This window comes from Phocoena sinus, chromosome 2 (genome assembly GCF_008692025.1).
Source record: "Phocoena sinus isolate mPhoSin1 chromosome 2, mPhoSin1.pri, whole genome shotgun sequence".
Taxonomy (NCBI): domain Eukaryota; kingdom Metazoa; phylum Chordata; class Mammalia; order Artiodactyla; family Phocoenidae; genus Phocoena; species Phocoena sinus.
In genome coordinates, this window is record NC_045764.1 from 31530898 (window position 1) to 31555191 (window position 24294).

The window sequence follows — 24294 nt, forward strand, 5'->3', positions numbered from 1 at the left end:
AGTGATGAGGACATGGGGGCCCTAACTGGTGGCTTGTAAGTCAGCCCACTGCTTTGGCAAAGCGTTTGGGATGCAGAGCCATGAAAATATTTATGCCATTAGATGTGCTCATACTTCTAGAATCACCCCCGGAGAGTAATGCAGAAAAAGGAAAAGTAAGCATGCAGATAAGTTGTTGCCTTTTCCATAACAGTAAAAACTGAGGGGGACAATGAAGTCCATTAATAAGAGTTCAGGAAAATGTGTTACACAAGCTGAATATATCACTACACATTATTAGGAAAAATGTTTTCGATCCGTTAGGTGAAACCCTGGAGGTCCACCACGATTATGACTTCTATAAAAATGTAGGCACATGACACAACCCTGGAGGGGAGGGTGTGCAGAAATGAGAGTGACCAGCCTTGGGCCATAAGCTTTTCCTGTAATGCTGTCCTAATTTTATAAGTTTTCTATTAATTACTTACATTCAGAGCTAGGTCACATTTGTCACTCATGACTCTTTGCATTTTCTTGAGGAACTCAACCACTGGATTTTCACTGACATTAAGAAACTTGGGGGACTTCCCTGGTGGAGCAGTGGTTAAGAATCCACCTGCCAATGCAGGGTACATGGGTTCAAGCCCTGGTCCGGGAAGATCCCACATGCCACGGAGCAACTAAGCCCGTGCGCCACAACTACTGAGCCTGTGCTCTAGAGCCCACGAGCCACAACAACTGAGCCCACGCACCACAACTACTGAAGCCCATGCACCTAGAGCCGGTGGTCTGCAACAAGAGAAGCCACCAATGAGAAGCCCGTGCACCGCAGTGAAGAGTAGCCCCCACTCTCCGTAACTAGAGAAAGCCCACACACAGCAATGAAGACCCAATGCAGCCACAAAAAAAAATTAAATTAAAAAAAAAAGAAACTTGGGATCAAGGGTGTGTACATATATCCAGTCTCATCAAGTTATATACAGTAAATAGGCACAGGTGTTTTGCATATCAGTTATACCTCAGTAAAGCTGTGGAAGAGAGAGAGAGGGAATTGGGATCAAAAAGAATGTGAAGGAATGAATATTATTCAAAAGACTTTTAATATACTTGCTGGGTGATTTTTGAAAAGATTTTGAGAGTGTTAGTAATGACAATGTCTAGGTTTGAAGTTTTCTAAGGAGACAGGAAAGTATATTTTCTTTTCTACATTTATACATTTGGTCTTGAGCACTTGACCAATTACTTCCTTGGGATAAATTCCAGTGAGGGAAATTGCTGAGTCCAGGGGAATGTGTATTTTAGACTTGGATGTATTGACTACACTGTGTCCTGGAAGGGTTTTATGATGAGTTTATGTTCCCACCAAGGGTGTTTGTGACACCCCAAGACATTGTCACTCCTGGGGACCTTTACCATCCTTGTAGGTGAACTTGACACACGCATAGGATTGAGTTTCTGCACCTTTTTACATATCTATCATCAACTTGTAGGTCTGTTTTGGGTCCATTTATTTCTGTTGCAGTGGGGTTTTTTTTGTTTTTGTTTTGTTTTTGTTTATAAGAAAACTATTTGTTAAATAGAGAAGTGAGAAAAGGTGTAAGAGTGACTCTTTCTATTTATGGCAGGTTTGCTTCCCCAGTTCAGGCTTTGCTTCTTGAAGCCTGTTAATGAGGCCTTTGCCGTACACAAGTTTACCATGTTTTTGTCAAATTTATCAAGCTTTTCCTTTATGGTTTCTATCATGTTTACAAAGTCTTTCACCCCCTCAAGGCAGTAGATTTATTCTCCCATATTTTCTTCTACTCTTATGGTATCTTAAAGAAGAAAAGGATTAATCGTCCTGAATAATAATAATTTTTTTTTTTTTTTTTTGCATGTGAGATGTGAGGTCTGTCTCATCTTTGTTGTTCCAGGTGGACTCATGGGACTGATGGTCTCAAAGCATCTCTCAGGAGGGCAGCGGCAGACAGTGGGGGATAGGGGGGCGCCGAACACGTGTGCTCCGGAATGGGTCCGCTTTCCGCCAGCTCCCACTCGGTGGCCTGCCACCTTCTTCCCCGCCCTCACTCAGCAGAGTTTCCTCGGCTGTGGGCTGGGGGTGACTGGGTGGGCCCTGGGCACAGGACTTGTGCACAGATGTGGGGCTTGCAGGGCCCCTGGGAGCAGAGAAGTTCCCCCAGGACCCACAGGAAGGGGAGGAAGGAACAGATCTCAAAGCCTCCCCCACTGTAAGAGTTCAGGTTGCTGTGGTTCTTAGCATATGTTCCCCACGCGGGCCACTCGCCTTGAACGTCTACTTCAGTGGGGGGAGGGGTGCAGTGAGGAGCCTTAGGGAGGGGCGCCCTGGGGTGGTCTGGTGATGGGAGAGAAGAGGGTAGAGGGCAGCGCTCCTCAAGCTCTGATGTGTATACAGGTCCACTGGGGACCCTGTTTAGACAGATTCTGGTCCAGCCTCCACCCCAGGGGCCACCTGCGGAGAAGCAAGGGGTAAAGCCCAGCGTAAGCAGCATGACATGACCGGTCCAGAGCAGCGGTTCTCACACTCGGGGCATCAGAATCCCCTGGGGCTTGTTCAAACCCCGATGGCCGGGCCCACCCTCGGAGCCGGGCAGGGCTGGACCGGGGATGTGCATTGAACATGTGACCCCCACCTTCCTGTACTTCAGACCCCCCAGGGGATGCCCTGGATGGGAGACGCGGCTGGTTTCTGACTTGGAGTCTCTCGTGGAGACCCATACCCCTCCTGGAATGATTCTTGGGGGATCGTCTGGTCCCCCCATCCTTTCTACACAGAGCACTGTCAGCCTGGGCAGGACTTCCACGCCCGCAAGATGACAGGGTTTGTCCAGGGTTGGAGTTTGGAGGGTGGGCTGCCCCCACCCCCTGGGAGGACCCTGGGTGGCGGACGGGCGCGTGGGCGGCGCTGTCCCGCGTGGGGGCGGCTTGGTAGTTGCCCAGCACCAGCGCTAACGCCGTGTCCTTTGCCTTGCAGCGCCGGCCGACAGCTCCAGCCTGCTGGCCCCCGAGGGCACTGCCATGCCGGGCCTGAGCCGCCCACCCTCCGACGGCCCCACGGGCGCCCTGCTGCCCGCCACACAACCGCGCCGCACATCCCCTGAGGGCCCCCCCCAGGACATGCGGTCGCGGCCAGGTCCCAGGCGCGTGGCCCGCTCTGCCAGCGACCCCACCTCGTGGGGCCCCTCCAGGGCCGCAGGTACAGCTGGCCCAGCCCCGTGTCCCCAGGGTGTGCCTGGCTCTGCCCGGACACTGCCGGCCTCGGTGACCCCTGGGAGTGGAGTCCAGCCCTGGGCCCTGCCTCAGGGCCACACGGGGAATGTGGTCTCGATGTCCAGAGCCTGTAAGGGGGGAGGACAGTCTGGGGCCCCTGCTGTGCTCCCACCAGGCTTGCTGCCCTGGCCAGGAAGGCGGGAGGGAGGAGGAAGCGTTTGGGGTGATGACAGCCCTCCAGGAGGTCTGCCAGCCCCGACATTAGCCTGTGGGCTGCACACCAGCTCTGGGGCACGAGAAGGTCCTAGGGTCAGGCAGGGCCCACAGTCTGTATCTGTCTGTCAGCCGGGGTGGCTCTCCCCCCAGGACCAGTCTGGGTAACACATCTGTGGGAAGTGCCAGTGTCTGCTGAGCGGTCTGGTGGGACCCAGCGCCACGCAAGGTGTGGCTGCATCTCAGTGACAGCGCTGCGGAGGTGGGTGTCCGCCAGCCGATGCCGCCCAGGGCAGACACGGGTGTGTTCTCGACAGCACTTCACGGGCGCCCTGGGCCGCACTCAGCGTGTGGCCCGGAGCTGCGTCAGAGTAGCCCACATGAAGTCAGCATGGCCAGTGCCCTCCCAGGCCGGGGGACCTGGCACCAGAGTCCTGTGCCCGGCAGCCCAGGAATCTGCACTTCAACCAGCCCCCCCAAGGGGTCTTGTACGTCCTGAAGTAGGAGGACCCCCATCTCCTCCCGGCTTGCTATTTTTGAGCGAGAGGATGGCGGGGTCTGTGCCAGTAAAGGCCGGTGAGCCCTTGGCCACAATGCCATCGCCGTGGGGACTTGTCCACAAAGCACAAGTGAAGGAACCTGGAGGCCAGTGGTGCCTGGACTGGTCAGGGTCTTGTCCAGCTGGACCTCAAGGAGACTAGATCCCGTCCCGCCCCAGAACCGTGTCCCTGTGAGGAGCCAGCAACGCTCAAAGGCAGTTGCCCGGAGGTGTCCTGCTGGGAAGTGCTGGGCTTTGCTTCTGCAGCTCTTCGGTCCGCCTCCCTCTCCCTGCCCTCCTGCACCCACCTGCCAACTCACAGAGACGCCTCCGCCAGAACCTTCTCCTGGAGATGCCCCTCGGCTGGTGTACTCCTGGTTCAGGTGTCTCTCGCCCCGTTAGGGCCAACACTCCCCGAACGGGGCTCCCTGATGACTGCACACCCCCCCCACCCAGTGAAGTTCATGCTCCGCAAACCCTGACAGGTTAGGGATGGACCTGCAGAGCAGCGGTGGCTTGATCACAAGTCGTCACCCCTGCATCCTACTCACCGCCCTGTCGCCTCAGCCTCCTCTCGGCTGTGTGGCAGTTACTGTTGTGCACATGTCTCCTGGGGGCCCGGACCCCCAGATGCAGAGGGGGATTGGGATGAGGGACGCTAGGTTTGTCAGTGGCACCGGCCTGCTACCCTGTGCCCGGGGCCACGCGGAGGAAGTGACGGGCCCTGGGGACGCCGCCTGCCCCGGGTGGGAGCCACCTGGGCGCCGGCTGGCTTAAATTCAGGAGTTATCCTCCGCTGCTCTTGCATCTGAAATCCATTTCTTATCCTCAGGAGGGTTACTACGGTGTTATCGGGAACTCCTTTTCCCCGGCTGTGTGTTAACGGAATTCTCTTTCTGGTTAAGGTGATGCCTTGTCACACACCCCATCCTGCAGCCAGGATCTTGAAGCAGGACTGTCCCGGGCTGCACGGGCAACCGGTGAGACGCTCTTTTTCTGAAACCCTTTGATAACCACAGTGTGGGGGGCAGGGGTGACCAGAGGTCCTCGGCTGCCTTGTGTCTAAACACAGCGCCTCCCAGGGTCACCCAGGCACGCGATGCCCCGAATCTCTGGGCTTTGGAAGATGGGCCTGCCCTGCCCACCCTGCTCTCTTGGCAGATGTATTCGAGGCTACAGATAATTTAACACCACGCGGCTGCCTGTGTCACTGTATTTGAGATTCTCTTTGGAGGGGAGACGGGCCCCCGTGTGAATCTTATACAGTTTCACATGCTTAATTGCCAGGCTTGCTTGCTGCCACCAGAAATACCCCAGACCACCCAGAACGTGTTTCCTTGTGTGATTTGAAACGTAGGTTGAGCAACCGGGTCTTAGTCTGGTGCTTGGTGAGTTGGTCACAGCTGACCGCCCGGAGCTTCTTTCTCTGGAGGGTCATCTGGAGTGGCTGGGGCCTGCTGGTAGCTGGTTCCGTTTCCCTGCCCTTGGCCTGGGGAGCATTGAGCACAAGGCCCTGGGCTTCGGGCGACTCTGCTGCCTCGTGAGAGGTGGCTGCTGTCTCTGCCCTTGACGTGAGGAGGGCGCTCTCATTGCCCCTCTGCCACCCCCAGCTCTGCTCTTAAGGCAGACGTGTCTCCAAATGCCACCCAACCCACAAGGGCGAAGGTCACTGAGCTGGGGAAGGCTGAGAAGGGGCAGCCCCCCTGCGAGCTCGGGAATTCCAGCAGAGAGGCACACAGAATGGAGACCCCTGCCCCGCCCTGCACTTCTCTCGCTGGCCGGCTTCGAATCTTGCCCTCCCATCTCCAGCCTTCGGCTCCAGGAGGCTGCGGCCCCTCTAGGTTACTGCAGGCTGAACTCAGGGCTGCGAGGGGCCAGGCCACGCCAGGGGACATGCGAAGCGAGGGCCAGCTGGGGAACACAGGAATCCCAGCGGAAAGCTTGTCCCGAGCATCCCTGTGTTTGCTTTTCAGAGAAGTTAGTGGACGGCTGCCTTCTGTTTTGTGTCAGGTGTTTTCAGATTGTGCATTTTCCCTTGGTTTTCAGCTTCCTTGTCTCACTCTGTCATGGTTGCCTGTGCCTGTCGGCCCCAGCTTTCACCCCCCAGGGAACCAGATGCCTGGAAAACGGACCAGCGGTTAAAGCCAGAGGCCTTACAGACAGTCTCCAAAGAGCGGCCGCACTCCTTAGTGGACAGCAAGGCCTACGCGGACGCCAGGGTTTTGGTGGCTAAGTTCTTGGAACACTCGAGCTGCTCCCTTCCCGTGGAGGTGAGGCACGTGGTGGGCTCCGCTGGCTCGGCCATCCCCTCCGAGGAGTGCCACATGGAGGAGGCCGTCCTCAGCGCCCGTGTCCTGGACCAGCTGTGAAGGCGCCTCCGTCTGGATGTGGACGTGGACAGACCTGGTGCCAGAGTCCCTGCCAGGGACGCCGGGCCTGTGGGGAGATGCTGCTTCCCCGGGGGGATCAAGCGGCGGAGGCCCTTCCCTCCTCCAGGGGGACCCCATCGGCTGTTTTCTGGGGGCTGACGCTTCCTACCTGTCCCAGTGATACAGTGGATGACTCTCGTGTCCAGCGTGGATTCTCCCCTGCTGTCAGGCAGGTAGCACCTTGAACTAGCCACGTGACAGCGATCCAGTGGCAGGGGACACGCATGTAGCTAAAGAAACTGAAGTATCTTCACACTCGGGGCCATTCCTGCACCCCAGTCCCCACCCCCCCAATTTAGTTTAGTGTTTAAAGGGGTAGAGGAGTCCATCAGGCAATGAGCCCATTTCCCCTTGCGGTTTGAATCAATGATCAACCCTTTCTTAGAGGCTGATTTTTAAGAAAATAAGTCATTCTAGCCCAGATGGCAGCGGGGGTCCAGCCTTATGCCCGCAGGGCGACAGGGCCACCCTGTGAACAAACATACAATGAGGGACTCCCCAGGGGGGCCCGGCCACCCTGTGGCAAGGGGCTTTGAGGGACCCGCACCCCCCCCCCCCTCACCTTGTCTCCTGGGCAACCCCTCCCTGCCTCTCCCTGCCCCGGGGCATTTTCCCAGCTTCCTCTCTGGCTGTCTCTCCACTGTCTCTTTAGCCAGCTCAGCACAGAGCACTTTGAGTAGTTATTTGCCCCGTAACAATAAGCCCCCATGGCGAGCCCCCGGGGTTCTCCCACATCTGCCCTCGCCAGACTGGCCTCAAGGGGTCTCTGATGACCCAGAGCAGCCCTTTCCCCAGCCGGGCGGCAGCCGCCACATCTGCTTTGGAAGATGCCACCTGTCGACCGCTCCTTTCCGTGAACCACCCCCACCTCGAGCTGGGTGCGCAGAAGCCTCCTCGGCCACGGCAGCTTGGGTGCCCTGGACCTTCTTGGCCCCCTGGGCCGCCCTGTTCTGGTGACCTCAGCAGCAGCTGCTTCCCAGCCAGGGTCGTGAAGCGGCGCTGTCCTCAAGGACTTTCTGCAGCCACGGGGATACCCGTGCCATCCTGGAGTGTGGCTGGCGGCTCCTGCGTGGGACAAGGCAGCCGGAGACCACAGTTCTCAACCAAGAGCCATGGCCCAACACAGGGAGTGCCGGGGGCGGGCTGGGGAAGGTGCCCAGCACTGCCGGGTGTCCAGCAGCCCAGGGCTGTGCCACCGCCCCCCCCCCACCCCCGTAGCCAGTGTGCTGGGGTGTGTGGGGGGAGCAGGGACGGGGCTCGCGAGGGTGTTTCCAGCCCAGACACCCCGAGGAGCCCGCGGTGCCAGTCAGCTGCCAACGCTTTGCTTCCTAATGTTATCATTGGTCACTGCCGTCCAGAGGTGAGAGCTGGACCAATATACAAATCAGGCCTTGTGATGATAGCCGGAACTTTATCCGCTCGAGACATCACAGAGGAGAATTTATGAGCACTTTATTCCAGACTATAAAACGGGAAATCTCTACTCTAATTTTTCTCAACTGAGGGCTTTTGAAGTCCCCAAAAGTAAATCTCTCTGCAGGTAAAGTAAATTGATGGTTTTTCCAAGGGGCCTCCCCTAAGCCTCCCAGCAAAGCATGGATGGCCCCAGCGCCCTGGCCTCTGCATCAAGGCGTCTCTGGGGTGGCAGCCAGAGCTTAGCAGGCTGCAGGGGTCTCACCTGGGTGGGGGGCTCACGTCAGGTTTGGGGGCTCACACGGCAGGGCCCTGGGCCAAGCCTGCAGGTCTCAGACAGGCTGCCTCTCGAGTGAGGCCAGCCCTTGCGTCCACCCCCCCACCTCACGGGCATCAGAATTGTTACCCTGCAGCGGGCTGGGTGACCTCCAGGAGGCCTGGCCTGCTGCTCTGTGTCTTTTGCTTCCCCTCCCTGCAGGGCGCCACGTCTCCTGCCTCCAAGCACCTGCCACAGCCTGTGCCTCCACCTGGGTGCAGGTAGGTGCTCTGGCCTGAAGCCCACCGGCCGGCCGTTCTCAAGTGCTCGGCCCTCACACGTGTTCTCACGGCATCTCTTGCGGGTGAGTACGCTGTACCCAGTTCTACAGCGCTGGGCTGGCACCTTCTGAGGGCCCAGGCACCTGGCTCCCAGGAAAGGTCCCGGGAAGAGAGAGGTGCCTGGCAACGGGCCGGGGTCTGACTCCCCAGCCCGGGTACCTTCAACCCCACTCTGCTCGACGGCACCTGGGAACCAGCAGCCCCGGCATCGAGCGCCCTGAGCCCCAGGCTGTGTCGGCTCATAGCCAAGGGGAAAGGCAGTGACCCCCCGTCACTGGTGCGTCCTCGTCCGCTCGGGCCCTGGTCTCCCCGCTCTCGTTAACACGTCAGCAGGCAGGCCCCACGGGCTGCGCTGGAAGCCAAGGCCCAGGATGCCCCCTGCACAGGGCCAGGGCCTGTGCTCTCCTGGACCTCCCCCACCAAAAAGAGGGCCAGCACAGGGCCAGTGCCTGTCTGGCACTGCCATTAGACCCCCCACCCAGGGACCACAAGGATGCTGGGCTGGAGGAACTCCAGACCCCTACTCTATGGCAAACAGGGGGGCGCTTACCCTTCACAAGCACTTAAGGCTTCTTCAGCTGGTGACAATGATACAAAATGCGTGTAACAAACCGCATAAAAGAAAGCTTATTTCGAATGGATGTTTTCTCCCCCGTGGCTGTACTGATCCACAGATGCTGCTGTTAAGGCAAAATTTATAGGAAATTGTTTTCAAGCCTGTTTGTACAACTGGCAGGCTGTATTTATTTAATGTACCTCAAGGTGTTTTCATAATGATCAGTGTTTTAATAAAAACTATTTCTGGCCTCTGTGTCTCTGAGGTCTGATCGGGACAGATGCCGAGAGCCGTGTGTACTGCTGGTGACCAGGTGCCAAGCGAGGGCTCAGGCCGGACGACCGACCACGGAGCACGACCCACCCCGGCACCTGACTGTGTTTCCTAACATCCTTCTGGAGACAGACCCTGGCGGTGTGAGGGGAGAGGGCAGGCGCCCGGCCCACAGCTGTCCCTCTGTGGGACATGTCCCCCAGCTTCTGGGAGGAATGCAGGCCCTTGGCTTAAAGCTTTTTTTTTTTTTAAATGTGTAGCACATGAAGGGACACCTGCTCCCCGTCATCTGCTAGCCCATGGGTTTCCTCTCCGGAGCCCATTCACCTGCCTCATTCTGGGCGCTGCAGGGCCATACCCCTGGGCCCCCCTGAGCCGAGGCCCCTCCCCTCCAGCTCTCACCCAGGGTGTGGGCCATCCCTGCCTAGTGGCTCACAGCATGGAACTAAGATCCCGGCCAGAGAAGGGGCCCGGCTTGCCCAGCGTCCCTTGATAACATGCTGGAACACCACCCAGGGCTTCTGACCAGAGCCCATGCTCACCCCAGCTCCCCATGCCAGGGGACACCGGGACCAGGACGGTGACCGCAGAACGCAGTCAGTGATGGGAGCACTGCCAAGTCCTGCTATCAATCAGGTGAGACGGGCTGCAGGGCGGCCCCAGGGAAGGAGCCAGGCTGTAGGTGGGCCGCTTCTGCTCTGTACACGCACACACCTCTCCCAGGGATGATTCCCATCTGAACCAGGAGAAGCCCGAGCCTCCCACTCTCCCTCATCCAATTAGTCAGGAGCTTGTCTCCTGCGGGGATGGTGCCTGGAGCCCTCAGACCTGGCAGGGAGGCCCCCCACCCGGAGCCGGGCTGTGAGGGGCGGAGTTAGTTAGAGGAAGGCTGGGCGGCCACTTCTCCGTCAACAAACCAGCCACACGGACAGCTTTCCATCATGACCTCAGGTTTATTAGTGGTATTAGCGAGTCTTCCCAAGGTCAGCTGCATGCAACACACAGGTCACCCTCATCCAGTGGTCCTAGAGCTTAGTTACTGCATGGTAAGGCTTCTTAAGTCACAGTGTATTCTTCAAGGCCTGGGCCAAAGAGAGAGACTTCCGGACAAAATGACATCGTGAACACTGAGCTCTGCGGGGCGGATCTAGACTATGTTGCCACTTGACCTACACGCACTGGAACACCGCTCATGGTGACGGCACCCGGACGCGCAGGCCCCGGGGACAGCAGGCTCCAGGTGTTCCGGGGAGGGTCTGGTTTCCGAGGGGGGAGCTCACATGTGGATGCGTGTGTGTAGACAGAGATTGTAATGAGGCCACCGGCCTGTGTGGGAGGCTGCCCAGGGGCGTCCAGGGGCCAGCGGACAGGCGGGCACGGGCAGCAGACGTGGTCACGGGTCGTCGGAAAAATCCTAACGTCTGAAGAAGAGCAGTTTGTTGTCAAAGTCAAAATGGTGATGTTGTCTAAATAGGCATAGAGTTTTGAGGTTGTGGATATCACCATTTATGTAACTCAGGGATGTCTCCTTTCTCGGGAAATACAACCACGTGTCCCCCAACTTCCGTGACCAGTCCCATCCTGAGAGCTGGCTGCCCACACTCAGCCATCAGGGCAGTCGGGCGCCCTCCCCACAGGAACCCGAGCCCCAGCTGAGGGCGGGGCACACCGCTGCTGCCCCCTGGAGCGCGCTGTCCTCGAGGGGCTCCCCGCACAGCCGCATCCGGGGGCACCCACGTTCGCCCTCCACGGCTCCACACCACACGGACGTACAGACAAACCCTTGTCCGTCGCAATGAGAAAATTCAGAATGTGGCAAAATACGTGACTGTTCTACAAAGACTGGTTCCTGTGACTCCCCTTGGATAAAGACCCCTTTTGGTCCAAAAAAAAAAGTGGGTGGTGAGGGCATGCCCTTCGGAGGAGCCAGTGTCATCAGGTGGGCTGTGGGTTCAGGGGTTGGGTCCTGGGTCCGGCTCCCACTCCTTGGGGTGCAGGCGGGCAGCCTAGATGTACAACGGGGTCTCCTGGCCTGTGAGGAGCCTGAACATGGCGGCAGGCATGGTCTTCATATGGATCTGCCAATGAGAGAGAGGGGCTGACCCAGCCCTCCCTGCCTCCGCCTCCCGCCCCCGTCCCCCCCATGCGAGACCAGCGATGCCCAAGTCCCCTGAGCGTGTCCTGTGTAAAGTACCCGCGTCCAGAGGGGAGGAAGAATGACCTGTGGACCGTCAACAACAAATTGGCACTTGTCGTGGGCACTTGCCATCTACGTCTACAAGGATTAAAGCAGGTGCCGCTGCAGCTGCTGACTTGATTCAACACCCCCTGAAAGGAGTTCAGGTGGAGATCAGGAATGAGGCCCTCTGTGCTCTGGGGAAAACTGGGAGAACAGGTCTTCAGATAGTGAGATATTTTCAGGAGCCAATTTTATGAGCCCAATTCTTGCATCTCCTCATATCTAGAAAAACACCGAGATCCTTCCTGGTGACGTCTGCTGCTCCTGATTAGCTGTAACCCTCAGGAGACTTGCAGAACCTCCTGCCAAAAATATGTGCTCCATTGCATGTCCTCCCCCCTCACCAAAATCACATGCATACTGACCTTCCCCCCTGCCTCTTTGGAGCAGTTTACCAGAGCTATATGAAATGCTGTCTCCTGGGCTACAGTGCTCATTTTGCCCCAAATAAAACAACTCACAACTCTCATGTTGTGCATTTTTTCAAGTCGACACCGTGGTCACCACCCCGATGGCGGCTTAGAAAGCATACCCTGACTGCGCAGACTGTGACCCGGGCGCCCCGTCCAGGCCTTTAGAGGGTTTTACACGCGGTCAACAGCTGTTTTCCCTTCAGCTCAAGCTGACACCAGGTGCATAAAAAGTTGGACTTTTGACTGTGCACGGAGCTGAAGGCAGGCTGGGGCGCCCAGGCCTCCTTGGAAACTGCAAGGGGCAAGCTCTGCCTCGGCGTGAGACCCAGAGGCTCACACACAAAGGGCGTGTGCGGCGGGCGGAGGCCTGGAGCCCCCCAGCCCCCCGGGGGTCAGTTAGCAAAGGAGCCTTTGGGGCCTGACCTCAGTCCCTGGCACCACAGAGGCTGGGTATGCCAGCAAGGCACAGAGACGGCTGCCCGGAGAGGCCAGCCGTTGGGGGCACATACCCTAAATCCCGCCTGGGCCCCGGGCTCTGCTTCTGCTTCCTTTAAGCAGTCTGCTCTGCAGGCTAGCCCGGGACCCGGCCGTGCTCAGGTCCCGTGTGGGTGACCGTGGCTCTAGGGGGTGGGCTGGCAGACCTCCAGCGCCCAGGGAGAGGCAGCCGCAGGTGCAGCCACCCCAGGGGCGTGCAGCCAACCCCCAGGCCTGCCCTTCCTCGGGCAAGCCGTTCTCAGGCCTTATCTGACCAACCCAGATGGCCAGTCTGGCCGAAGCGTTTTCTTGTCACCCAGGCTCCCCCCCTGGCCCCCAACACCAGGGTCTGTCTGATCCACTTAGATGTTTGCTCCTTCGTCAGCCTGCGATGACTTTTCCCATCAGCAGATTCATTCTAGTTCCTCAATCTGAAACCCACCCCCAAGGCCCAGCAAAACACCAGGTCTAGTGATCGGTGACTCATTTTCCAAATGCGCTCAGGGATGATGGAAAACACAGGCAGACAAGCTCATGTCTCAGGACCAGCCAGGACCGGCTTCCAACACCCTGGGCCTGAGGTCCAGCCTGATTGATACCCATTCACCTCAGGTCCAGACAGTCGGACGCATTTCTCCCGCTCCCAGCCCAGCTCCCCTGCCCGACTGATGGCCCCAGTCTCGAGGCGTCTACTTAGGACAATTGGATTTTCCTTTCTTTGAAGCCATTTGTAAGAGAAGGCTAATGGCGCCTACCTGGCCTCCTCCTTCCTGAGAGCTGCTGTCTGCCACCACCCATGCAGGGAAACAGGCCTCCTCCCCCGGCCTTGGGACTTTCACAAAATACTGAGTGGGTCAACGTGGCCCCAGGAAAGGTGTCCTGACCGGACATGATCTGAAGGCCCCTCAGGGAACAGCATCGCGCTCCCCCCACCAGCCTCCAAAGAGGAAGCTGTGCCCTCTCCCCACACGGCCCCTGGGTCCCCACCGCCCTCAGAATCAAACCTAAACTCCCCTCCCAGCACCTGCCTTCACAGCCGTCCCGTGTCACTTGCCACTCAGCGCTGGTCTGCCCCTTCTGCGCTGCTGTCACCCAGGCTTCATCCAGGGAGATACCCATTCACCCTGACTCCCCGCTTCCCACACACCTACACACACCCACCCCCGCCCCGGGGAGGCCTCCTTCCCAGCACTGGGCTGGTACCCCCACTCCCAGCATCTTACGTCCCCTGCTGAGGTATCCTGCTCCTTCCTGAGCTCCCCGCTCTGTACCCCGTCCACCCTCACGCTGGCATGGCATCGCACTGATGCCAGAAAGAAGCAGAAAAGGAGGCGGGGTACAGCCAGCAGAGTGGGAGAGGGGAGCACAGCAGGGCCGGCCTGCGAATGCCCACCCCCATCCCATCAGCCACAGTTACCCGGGGTGAGGAGGGGATGCCAGACCCCGCCTGCAGAAGGCTCCCCCGTGGGAGACACAGCCGTGCTCAGCTGATGCAGCCCCTGGAGGAGGCTCACGAAGGTCCGGGTGGGAGCACGCCAGCCAGCAGATGTGCCCAAGTCCCCGCAGGGACAGGCTCTGCCAAGAAGGGAGGCTTTGCTCCGGGGTGCTTCCCCAGCACCTTATACACGCCCTGGGGGATTAGATGTCGGCCATGGAAACATCTGGGCTCCGAGAGCCCGGTTCTGGCTTCGGGCAGTGACCTCTCACCTCTCCCACCGAGTTGGACAGCGCCTGGACGATCTTCTCGTGGGCCGTGGCCACCACGCTCTGCCCGTTGATCTCGATGATGCGGTGGCCCACGCGGACGCCGCCCCGCTCCGCGATGCCCCCACGCATGAGGCTGCAGATCTAAGCGACACGGGGCGGGGGGTGGTCGGGTCAGCACAGGGTCCCCGTCACGCTCGCCAGTCGCCTCCAGCCCCCAAAGACGGGGAGGAGAGTTAATCACACGCAGGATGAAGCCCCAGGGCAGACGCTCCTACATGCCGTCTGCCGGCTCACCAACTGGGAGGTTACGGTTTGGAATGCGTTTGAAAATGGCTGTGGGAGACCCGTCCCCCCCACCCCCCGCCCGCCCCAGCCACCCGGAGCCTCTGTTCCTGGTCAGGGGTGTGGAGGTCGGGAGGTGTGCAGGTAAAGCCGGTTCTGGCAGATCCGCCAGCAGCCACTCTGCTCCTCTTTCCAGTGAAGACGGTCACTGCTCCCCCGTCACGGGGAGGTGGTGATTTCACCAGCCGACAAGTGGAAAGAGGTGATGCAGCCCCCACGTGTGTGAGATCCACTAAACACTGGGTGTCAGAAGGTGGGTCCATGCAGACAGCAGGGAGGGCGGGCAGCTGCAGCCGGGGGGTCCCCGGGGCCCTGCGGGAGCCACGGGAGGGGGGTGGGATGAAAGCACTGCAGCAAGAGAGGCTGGGGCGGGAGGGAACAGGCAGGGCGCCAGGCCCCTCATCCACCCCCAGCCGAGGGCAGACGGCAGCGTCCCTGGGGCCAAGGCTGCCCGAGAACCACACCCGCACTGGAGGTCTCCCCTGTCCACCTCCGCCAGGCACCTCTACCCTGGGCCCCTTGCACCAGTATCCCAGCCGTCCTGCCTGAAGGCTGCCCTGTACCAGACGTGTTTGAGGATGAGGAAGGCCGAGCGCAGAGTCTGGTGGGAGGAGAGGCCCAGGCTGGTGGGACCCTGTCCCCCGAGTGCCCGGGGGACACCCCGCATCACCTGACAGCCTCGTGGTACCCACGGAGGCCTTGGTCTGTACGGTTTCCTCAACCCAAAAATGCCACCAGGAGATTTTAGGGCTTTCGAGGGGTCCTCATATGATTCTGGTCAGCATCCTACAAGGTCAAGGTCGGCCTGCCTGCAGGAGGCGCAGGTGCAGGCAGGACGGCCAGCATCCCCCAGACTTGGTGTTCTTCCCTTCCCACCGCGAGGCTCAACGCTGCGAGGCCGCCTCCACGCCCTGTGATGAACGCCGTCTGGGGCCCCTACCTGGGTCATAGCCCCTTCCCATCCCAGCCCTGGCCAGGCTGCTCCACTGGCTAGGAGCTGACGCTCCACCCCCAGACAGGACCCCTCCAGCCCAGCTGCCCGTGCTCTCCCCCTCGGCACTGGCCTGGCATCTTTTGAAGGCTGAGATAGGCTGAAAGGCCACTGACCCCAGGCTGGCCCTGGCACCACTGCAGGACTCCCACCTGTCATCTGTTTTGTGGTCTTTCCAGATCCACTTTGTGTGTAGGTGTGTGTAAATCCCAGTGTGGTGCCTGAAGCCCTCGAGGTCCCTCCCAGCCCTCAGGACCCCTCTCTTCTAGAAGGAGACACAGATGCAGGCTGATGTCACAGCCCAAGGCCACTCCTACAGCAGCACCTGGGCCAGACCGGACTCAGGGTGGATAAAGAGAAGCAGGCTGACCCCACCACCCATTTTCCAGTAAGGGGAGCACCCATCCTGTGCTATGAAGGCTCTGCTTACCTGTCAGTATTAAGGATTAACTTTTATCCCCTCCTCCCCCCACCCAGATGATTTAAGGGCATTTTGTGCCCAGTGTAACTGGCTCTTCGAAGATCCAGGCTTCAGGAAGACCTGGCAGGTGTCAGGCAGGGCCCAGGTGCTCCTGATGGGAGCTGGGACACCCCGTAGCAGGCGCTGTTTCCCTAAGTCCCTAGTGGTAGCGTCTTCCCTCGTGGTGGAGATTTGGGGACAGAAGGTAAAGAGGGGAAGGGACAGGGAGAGGGAGAAAATAGCTTTGCACCTTAAGAGGGGGTTGCCAGGACGATGGACTCAGACCCTGGCAGGGGACCTCGGCTGGAACCTGGGGGGCCAGGATGGCAGAGGGGGCAGGAGGGGAGCAGAAAGTGCTGAGGAGAGGGCCATGTGGGCACACGCCTGTACACATGCACACACAAACACACGTGCACGTACACACGCGTGCGGGCGGCAGGCCTTCCGAAACGAGACGTGCCCCCAAAACCCAGGGCCTTGGGCTGCTCTAATTTCTCAGGGTGCACCTCTCAGGAGGAACGCTGGTGTCTCCCAGCTGCGGACATCCTGATCTCTTCCATGGTGTTGTGGGAACAGAGAGGAGGGGTCCATTTAGAAGGAGCGTTAACTGGCTCAGTTGGGGCCTGTCTGCAAACGAATGCCTTTTACTTTGGGCGTAATGAAGCTGAAGATGGGAAAAGCACTTGTGCAGGACTAACTCAGGGGTCAGCAGACTTTTCCAGGGACGCAGGGAACTTATCTGCGGGGCCCACGTGATCCGTGGGCTCTGCGGGCCCTGCAGTCCCAATGGGAGGAAAGGCAGCTGGCTGGCCACGACAGGGCCTTGTAGGCACCTCTGTGACTTGGTTATTGACACCCAGGACCCTAGATGCAAACAGGACAGCCCCTGCACAGCTCACAGATGGCTCAGGTCCACGCGTGCGCTCGCCCACTGACGCCGACCACACACTCCAGCATCTGATACGGGCAGAGGGCAAGCTCCCCACGACAGCCGTGCAGGCCAACGCCTGCCCCGCCACTGCCCAGAGGGGAGCCTGGGGCAGGTCCCTTCAGCTACCTGTTCCTGCGTCCCCATCTGTGCATGGGGACAGGGGATGCCCTCCCTAACCAGACCAACGCACAGACACGGGCTCTAGAGGGAAGCCCCAGGTTTGCAGGAAGAGCCGGCCAGATGGTGGCCTTTCCCGGTTCCTAGAACTGACAGACAGATAGACTGATACCCCAGACAGACGCCCCAGCAGGCCTACAAGTCTTGCAGCAATGGAACTAGACAGACCGGAGAACCAGAAGTCCTGCACACCCATGTTCACGGCAGCTCGGTTCACAGTAACCAAAAGATAGAAGCAACCCAAGTGTCCATCAGTGGAGGAACGGACAACCAAAATGGGACGTTTCCACACAACGGAACACGACTCAGCCTTAAAAAGGAAGAAAATCCTGCTACACATGCTACGACGTGGATGAACCTTGAAGACATTTTGCTGAGTGAAACAGGCCAGTCACAGATGGACAAAGACCGTATGATTCTACTCATGTAAGGTACCTAAGTATGTCATATTCAACTTCACGGGGACGGGAAGTAGCACGCTGGTCACCAGGAGCTGGGGGAGCGGGAGGTGGGGAGTCAGTGTTCGCGGGAACAGACTTTCAGTTTTGCTGATGGAAACAGTTCTCGAGATTGGTTCTACAACAACGTCAACGTTCTTAACGCTGCTGAACCGCACACTGGAAAATGGTTGAGATGGTAAATTTCACGTTAATTGTATTTTACCACAATTGAAAAAAAAAAAAAAACCAGGAAAAGCAGAAGTTCTAGGAGAGAGTCGGGCCAGAAGAAAAGGGGGAGAGAGGGGCAGATTTCACAAGGTAATCCAGCTTCTCAGCCACAGGGCCTCTTGCTTTAAAGAAAACACAAGCTACACTGACATCTTCGGGGCCAGTGCTCAGGCTGGCAGCCCCCAAACACACACACCCGAGTGCGCGCACGCACGCACACACACACACACGCACCGGTGTGTGCACACTGACAGCCATGCAGAGGGCCCCTCCCCCTCACCTCTCACCTGACAACACCCAGACGTACCTGACGCCCCAGCGCTGGGACATACTTCACCTAACTGCTCACCCCAGACATTTAAACAGGCACCTGCCACAGGCAACGTTTCTGGAGGCATCAGGCAGAAAACAGCAGTGGGTTTGCATTGGGGCTGACAAACACCACCTCCGGCCTGGCATTCTGCCACCTGCTCTCCATCCACTGCCTCCCGGATGCTCTCAGGGCAGGGAAGCCCCCGGGAGTCACCACGGCCCCTGCCTCCTGGCCCCTAGCACGCGCACCCCCATTCACAGAGGCAGGATGCCAGCTGGTGGGTGGGTGGCGCTGGGGGCCACGCAGCTCCTCGTTCACAGCTGGCCCCAAGCGCACACACCGTGGGATTCGGACCCTGGACCAGCAGCAGAGGCACCGAGCAGTGGGCGGCACCAGGACCCCTGTGTGCACACCTGTGACCCAGGAAGGGCAGCCTGGCAACGCTGCCTTCAGAATCAGGGGGTAATACTTCCCCAGTTCCAGACCCCAGATCTGCTGTGACCCTGAGCCCGACACCCCCAAACCTTCTGGGAAGCCTCCCTGGCCTCAGCCTCCCAGCCACTCATACCAACCTGGGAACATCCCTGCACACCCCCGCCACAGAGACCCCTCCTGTAACTCCCCAGGGATGCACCCCTGCCAGCCTCCCCTGCCCCATCTCTGAGAGGGAAGGCTCAGGGCCAGGCCACACTCAGGCCACCCCATACCTGTCCTCTCCACTGCCTCCCCCGCTCGCTTCAATTCAGCCCCCACAAAACTCTAGGCAGAGCGCCCCTTCTTGTGTCTCCTCGTCCCCCTTCCCCACCTCGGTCCCTATGGCCTCCCCAGCTGTGTGACCCAGGGCAAGTTACTAAACCTCTCTGTGCCCCAGCTTCCTGACCAGTCCCCATGCTCCTTATTAGGCTGTAGTGAGGATTAAAATGAACTGGCTGGAGGGAGTATTTGCAGGGGAAGGATTTTGCTTTTTGGTGGTGGGGGGGCACATTGGGCCCCAAGAACAGGCAAAGCCCCTGGCCACCCCCCAGGAGCCTGGCCTTGAGGGGAAAGCCGGCCCTGATGCATCACGCCATCCCCCTGCAAGGCTCGCAGCAGGACAGGGGCTGCATCTTACAAAGACCATGAACCAGGCCCACCTAGATGGCGAGCTCCCCGGGGCCATGCAAGAGGGACAGCCTGGGCCCCACAAGGCTGCCCAGCAGGGCAGGGGCAGCCCTCAGGGTCACACAAGCAGGGCCGTCTCAGGGGCTGCCGGTCACTGACAGTCCTCCCTACCACCCACCTGCCCCCACCCCAGGGAGAGAGGTCCTGCGGATGGCACCCAGGCAGGCCCTGCATGGTGGCTCAGGGTGTCAGGGACAGGTCTAAGGCCCGCCCACCTGCTCCCAGGCCCATCCACACGGTGCGCATAGAAGCTGCAGGCAGGGACCCTGGGCAACCTCCTGCATGGCCCCGGACACGTGTGTGCAGAGCAGCCGGGCAGGGTGGCGCTAGCTGGACCACCAACTGGCCAACTCCCGGGGCAGATGCCATGTTCTGGAAAGAAATTCTCAGGGGGTACAGACAGGCTGGCTGGGCCCCCGTGCTTGGGTATGGTGCCAAGGGGCCTTTCTTCTCTGCAGAGTTTGGGCCCAGTGGGCCCTCCTTGGAGGTCTCGGTACTTCATGGATTTTCTCAACCTGCCCAGAAAGCTTCAGTGACTTGCCCAGTGTCACACAGCTGGGAAGGTACGGTCAATGTCAGCTTCAGATGCCCCCACACCCTTTCCTTCTTCGTCTTGGGCACCAGCTGGACCACCTTCCCGGCCAGCCCTGTGTTTGTGGGGCATGTGACTGAGCCCTGTCTGGCCAGATGGATGTAGACAGAAATGGCAAGAGCCACATCTACGCCCCCGTCTCCCCGCCGCTGCCAGTCAGACAAAGAGCGCCCTGGGGGAAGGTGAGCCTGGGCCCCTGAGCGACCCTGTGGCGTGAAGCCCCCTCCCACGCTGGACTGTGACCCAAACAACAGATCAGCTCTCAGTCCGCTGAGATCCGCGGAACATCCGTTACAGCAGCAAGTGCGCCCTAACCCAGAGGGGACAGAGATGTCCTGTGACTCTCCCCGGCTCCGTGCAAACTCTCCACACTCCTGCACCAGGTAGTGACGGGGGAAATTCTGTCTCATTTGTAGTCCTGTTTCTAGAACGTTCTCCCGATGTGCCCCCTCTGTGACCGTGGAGGGACACACACGTCCTCCCCCTCAACCTGACACCACCCCCATCCACCGCACGATCTCCTCCTTGGCTTTTTAGCACTCTGGGCTAGCTTAAGCAATCTGGAAGTGACCGGCCTTCCCTCTTCTGTCCTCCATCTGTGGCCACATCCCTCCCTGCCCACTGGGACCTTTGCAGGAGAACCGACCCAGGAAACAGAGCTCACGCAGGTCAAAGAGGAGGTGGGAACTCTGGGAAGAACTCCGGCCTGAGGAACAGGCACAGACTTTTGGCCAGACCAGCACTATTCAAGCCCAGCATCACCTCCTCCTGGAGGCCCTCCTGCCTCCTCAGTGGCTGGGGCCCCGCCTGACACAGCTCAGGAACCTCACACACGGCTCGTAATGGGTGAGTGAATGAGCGAATGAATGAATGAACAAATGAATGAGTGGGTGGGTGTCTTACACACAGTGACTCTGACACTGCCATCGGCTACGGGTCCCGACTGCAGGGGTGGGAGGGCTCCTCCCTCCACTCCAGAGCAGGGGTCTGCAGAGAACAGCCACCACTGGGACGAGGGTGCCGAGGGCAGGGCTGGAGGGACCCATGCCGTGACCACACGCTGGCCCGCCCGCCCTGCCTGGACCTGCCCCCTCAGACAGGAGCGGTTCTGGAGGGACGGAGAGCTGCCCCCCAGCTCCCTGCACCAGGCCAGCCACGTGCACAATGGAGGCTGCCGAGCGCACTCACGATGCCATTCTGCACGCTGAAGCCCAGCTGGTACTTGAGGTCCGGCCGCTTGATGAGGACGGTGGTGACCGGCGGGCAGCTGACGATGTTCAGCTTCACCTGTGTCTGGTTCTTCAGACCCTGCAAAGCAGGAATGGGAGGCCCAGTGGGTCTCAGATGCCGCTGGGAGGACAACCTCAGGGGCCTGGGAGGGTGAGCCAGTGGCAGGGCAGAGCCCCGGGAGCTGGGGTACCGAGCCAGGCAGGCCCCTCTCAGCCCTGGTGTCCCTCTGTGCGTGGATGCAGGCATCATCCTGACCGGATGCAGGGGTGCTGGGCATCCCAGGTGGCAGTGCGTGCCGTGGCCCCTGTGCTCTGGTGTGCCCTTTGACCTGGGAGAAAAAAAATCTGCCCTGGGGGCAAGGCCAGGCTCCAAGCGCCCCTGTGTACAACCAAGAGGCGGGCACTAGGTCACCCTTGGTGGTGCCCAGGAGGGGCCCTGGCCATGCTGAGTGCAGGAGGACTTCCTGTTTGGGAAGGTGGGGGCACCTTCCTCAAAACAAAGCATCCTCCAGTGATGGACTCTCATGCTGGGGGTGGGGCGAGGACAGGGTGTGGCCGGCAGAGCAGAAATCTGTCAGCAGGAGGCTCTGGTGTCTGTGCCGAGACAGGCCAAGGGAGACCTCAGGCCCCAGAGGACGGTGGGTGCTGCGGCCATGGTCCTAGGGTTGGGTGGGGGGAGGGGAAGGGGCCCAGCCTGAACGTGGCTGCAGCAGCAGGGAGCTCCTCCTCTGTGCACACGTGTGCATACACACACACACACACACACACACACACACACACACACATCAGAGCCCAGGTTAGAAACTGCCCCAGGAGCTGCAGCCCTCAGAGCGAGGGTCCCAGCTGGCCAAGCCTCTGGCACCCCTGATGAAGGCCTCTTCTGTGCCTGTCTGTCTGTCTAGCTACACAGTACCCACTGGGACTGGGTCCCCAGGTCCAGGAGCCCCCTCACAGGGCCTTCATCTCTGAGTGACAAGGGAGAACAGAGGCCCATCCTCCAGCCCCGAGACCACAGTAGGGCTGGAGGGAATGAGCCGCGGGACAGATGGCCCCCCCGTAGGCTGAGCCACTGTCTGGACCCTTGAACAGAGCAAAGGCACCGCCGTGCTGAGGTCCCCTTGGATGGCTGCCCGACGCTTCAGCCCGGGGGGCTCTCACAGACAAGCAGGGGCCACCTGTTTGTGTCCCCTCAGCGTGACACTCTCTAGGGAGGGTCTGCACCTCCCGAACCTGCAGGCTCACGGGTCAGACGGTGAGAGCAGCCTCCCAACTCAGATCCAGGCAGGGGAACCAACCTCCTTGTTTGCCCAGCAGGTGAGACTGTCAGCAAAAAGTCCCAGGCAAACTAAGACAAGCTGGTCACCCGACATCTACAGGTCCTTGGCCCTCATCTGGGGCAGCCCAGGTCCCTCTCTGGTGTCAGGGCCGTGGGACAGTCTTGGGTTCAAAGCCACTGGGTGGGTCTCTCTGGGCTCAGCATTCTGGCGGGCGAGGCGGGATGACGAAGCAGCGAGGATATAGCGAGGTGGGGCCCCGCACCCACCTTGATGATGCCCTGACAGGTGGCGAGCGGCAGCCCCACCAGGCTGGTGCCGTTAATGGACATGATCTGGTCACCGATGCTCAGCTTTCCCGAGCGGGCAGCTGGACCTCCATTCATCATGTTGGCCAGGATCACAGTGGGCAGGATGGAGCCCCAGCCCGACTCCACCACCACCACACCCAGGATCTCACCCTTGTGCTTCTCCAGCTGTAGCTGCAAGGAAATGGGTAGGGTAAGAGAGGCCCACCTGAGATGTGGGCTGGGGGCTGGGCCTCTGCCCAGCATCCCGGAAGGACCAGCCAACCCGGGCCAGGTGCCTGCCCTGCCCTCAGAACCGAGGCCACCTCCTCGCAGCCAGCCTGCTGTCTCCCTGGCCTCGTCCAGCTCTGGCTCCCAAGCCCTCCTGGGACCCACCCAACCATCCTGGGAACCAGGAGCACAGACCCCCTCCTCTAGCCCCAAGCTCGGCCCCAGTGTTCTGGCTCCCACGCCCACCATCACCCCCCACCCCGCCCCAGACACACGGAGGCTAGAGGGCCGTGCTCTCAGAGTCCAGATGCACACCCAGCCCGGCCCCCACTCTTGTCTGGAAAAGTCCTTCTATTTCCTCTCTGCCTCACGGGTCACTCACAGAAAGCTGCCTGTCATTCATCCATTCAGCAACAAGCCAGGATCATTCACTCATTCCCAAGCAGTTAGGGTACAGGCCACCCCCAGGGATTTGCTCCTCTTCTCTGAAGAACTTTCTAGAGACCCCTGAGCAAACCCACCGGAACCTGCCAAGGCTTCACTACGGGCGGCTTCCCAGCACCCTGGGCAGAGCCCCAAGTTCCCCGTTTTCAAGATGCCTCCCGCACGCTTTCCAGAAACACCTCGAGGGGCTGAGCCCACATCTAATAGCAGCATTAAAAGGCACATTTTCAAGGTCATTTTAAGACTGACCGTCAGCAGCTTCTTCCCTACAACAGCACCACATTTCCCACACAAGTGCTCGCTGCGAAGGCAGGGGCCACACACCAGGAAGGCTCGACCCCGCCCGGCCTGCCAGCTGTGCCCCCCGCCCCGGGCACCCACCTCTTTGCAGTTCTCCGAGTTGGAGAAGTGGATGAGGTCGTCGTTGTACATCTCCTGGGTGTTGATGATGTCGCTGTACTCCTTCTGGCTCAGGTCCTCGGGGTTGATGCCGTTGGCCCGCAGGAACTCCTGGTAGGCCACGCTGAAGGCCTGGCCGATGGACTGGGCAATGAGCTGAGCCTGTGGGGAGGGGCGCCCAATGGAGACGGGCAGGCGCACGGGCCCCGAGGGGGAGCCACAGCACGGCCTGCACGGAGGCCCCTGCCTGGGCTCCGAGGAGCCACAGAGAGACCGTGGCCCGGGTCTCTGTCGGGGGAGCCCTTCTGCTGCTGGTGCCCTGCCTGCCCCCACCTGAGCTCCCTTACATCCCAGACATCCTAAGACAAAGCACAGTTTCCAATAACGTCTGGGGAAATTATGAATTATTTGCTAATGATCATAGTTTCATTGCTTTCACTGGCGACTGTACTGTATTTTCTTTTCACCCATTGTTTTTTCTTTAACAAGTGTTTTATTTATTTAAATATTTGTTAATTGTTATTAAATTAATTTAATGAAATTTAAATTAATTTATTTAAAATTAAATTAATATTTATTAAATAAATACATTTACTTGGCCCATGCGGGATCTTAGTTCCATGCCCTGTGCAGTGGAAGCGTGGACCCCTAACCACTGGACCGCCAGGGCAGTCCCCCACCCATCCTATTCCAAACACAGACTGGAGGAGGGGGGTGCATCCTCTGGGGAACGTCA

At 59.3% G+C, this 24294-nt stretch overlaps 2 protein-coding genes across 4 annotated transcripts in view; one reads left to right on the plus strand and one right to left on the minus strand.

The window, feature by feature from the left end:
• FAM189A1 (family with sequence similarity 189 member A1) overlaps positions 1-6327 on the plus strand; it is a 358843-nt gene extending 352516 nt beyond the window's left edge. The window contains exons 9-11 of the mRNA XM_032624741.1: positions 2972-3193; positions 4864-4938; positions 6005-6327. Coding sequence (XP_032480632.1) covers positions 2972-3193; positions 4864-4938; positions 6005-6327 — 620 coding nt within the window. The remainder of the gene's footprint in view (positions 1-2971; positions 3194-4863; positions 4939-6004) is intronic.
• A 3838-nt stretch (positions 6328-10165) lies between these two features.
• The window catches only part of APBA2 (amyloid beta precursor protein binding family A member 2), a 194118-nt gene continuing 179989 nt past the window's right edge, over positions 10166-24294 (minus strand). For 2 of the 3 annotated variants that reach the window (XM_032622809.1, XM_032622807.1), the window contains 5 exons: positions 23541-23720; positions 22467-22679; positions 20883-21002; positions 14060-14200; positions 10176-11304 (listed from right to left, as the gene is read on the minus strand). In XM_032622809.1, coding sequence (XP_032478700.1) covers positions 11233-11304; positions 14060-14200; positions 20883-21002; positions 22467-22679; positions 23541-23720 — 726 coding nt within the window. In that variant the 3' untranslated portion in view covers positions 10176-11232. Of the gene's footprint in view, positions 11305-14059; positions 14201-20882; positions 21003-22466; positions 22680-23540; positions 23721-24294 lie in introns of all 3 variants that reach the window. The other variant, XM_032622808.1, reaches the window with a different exon arrangement.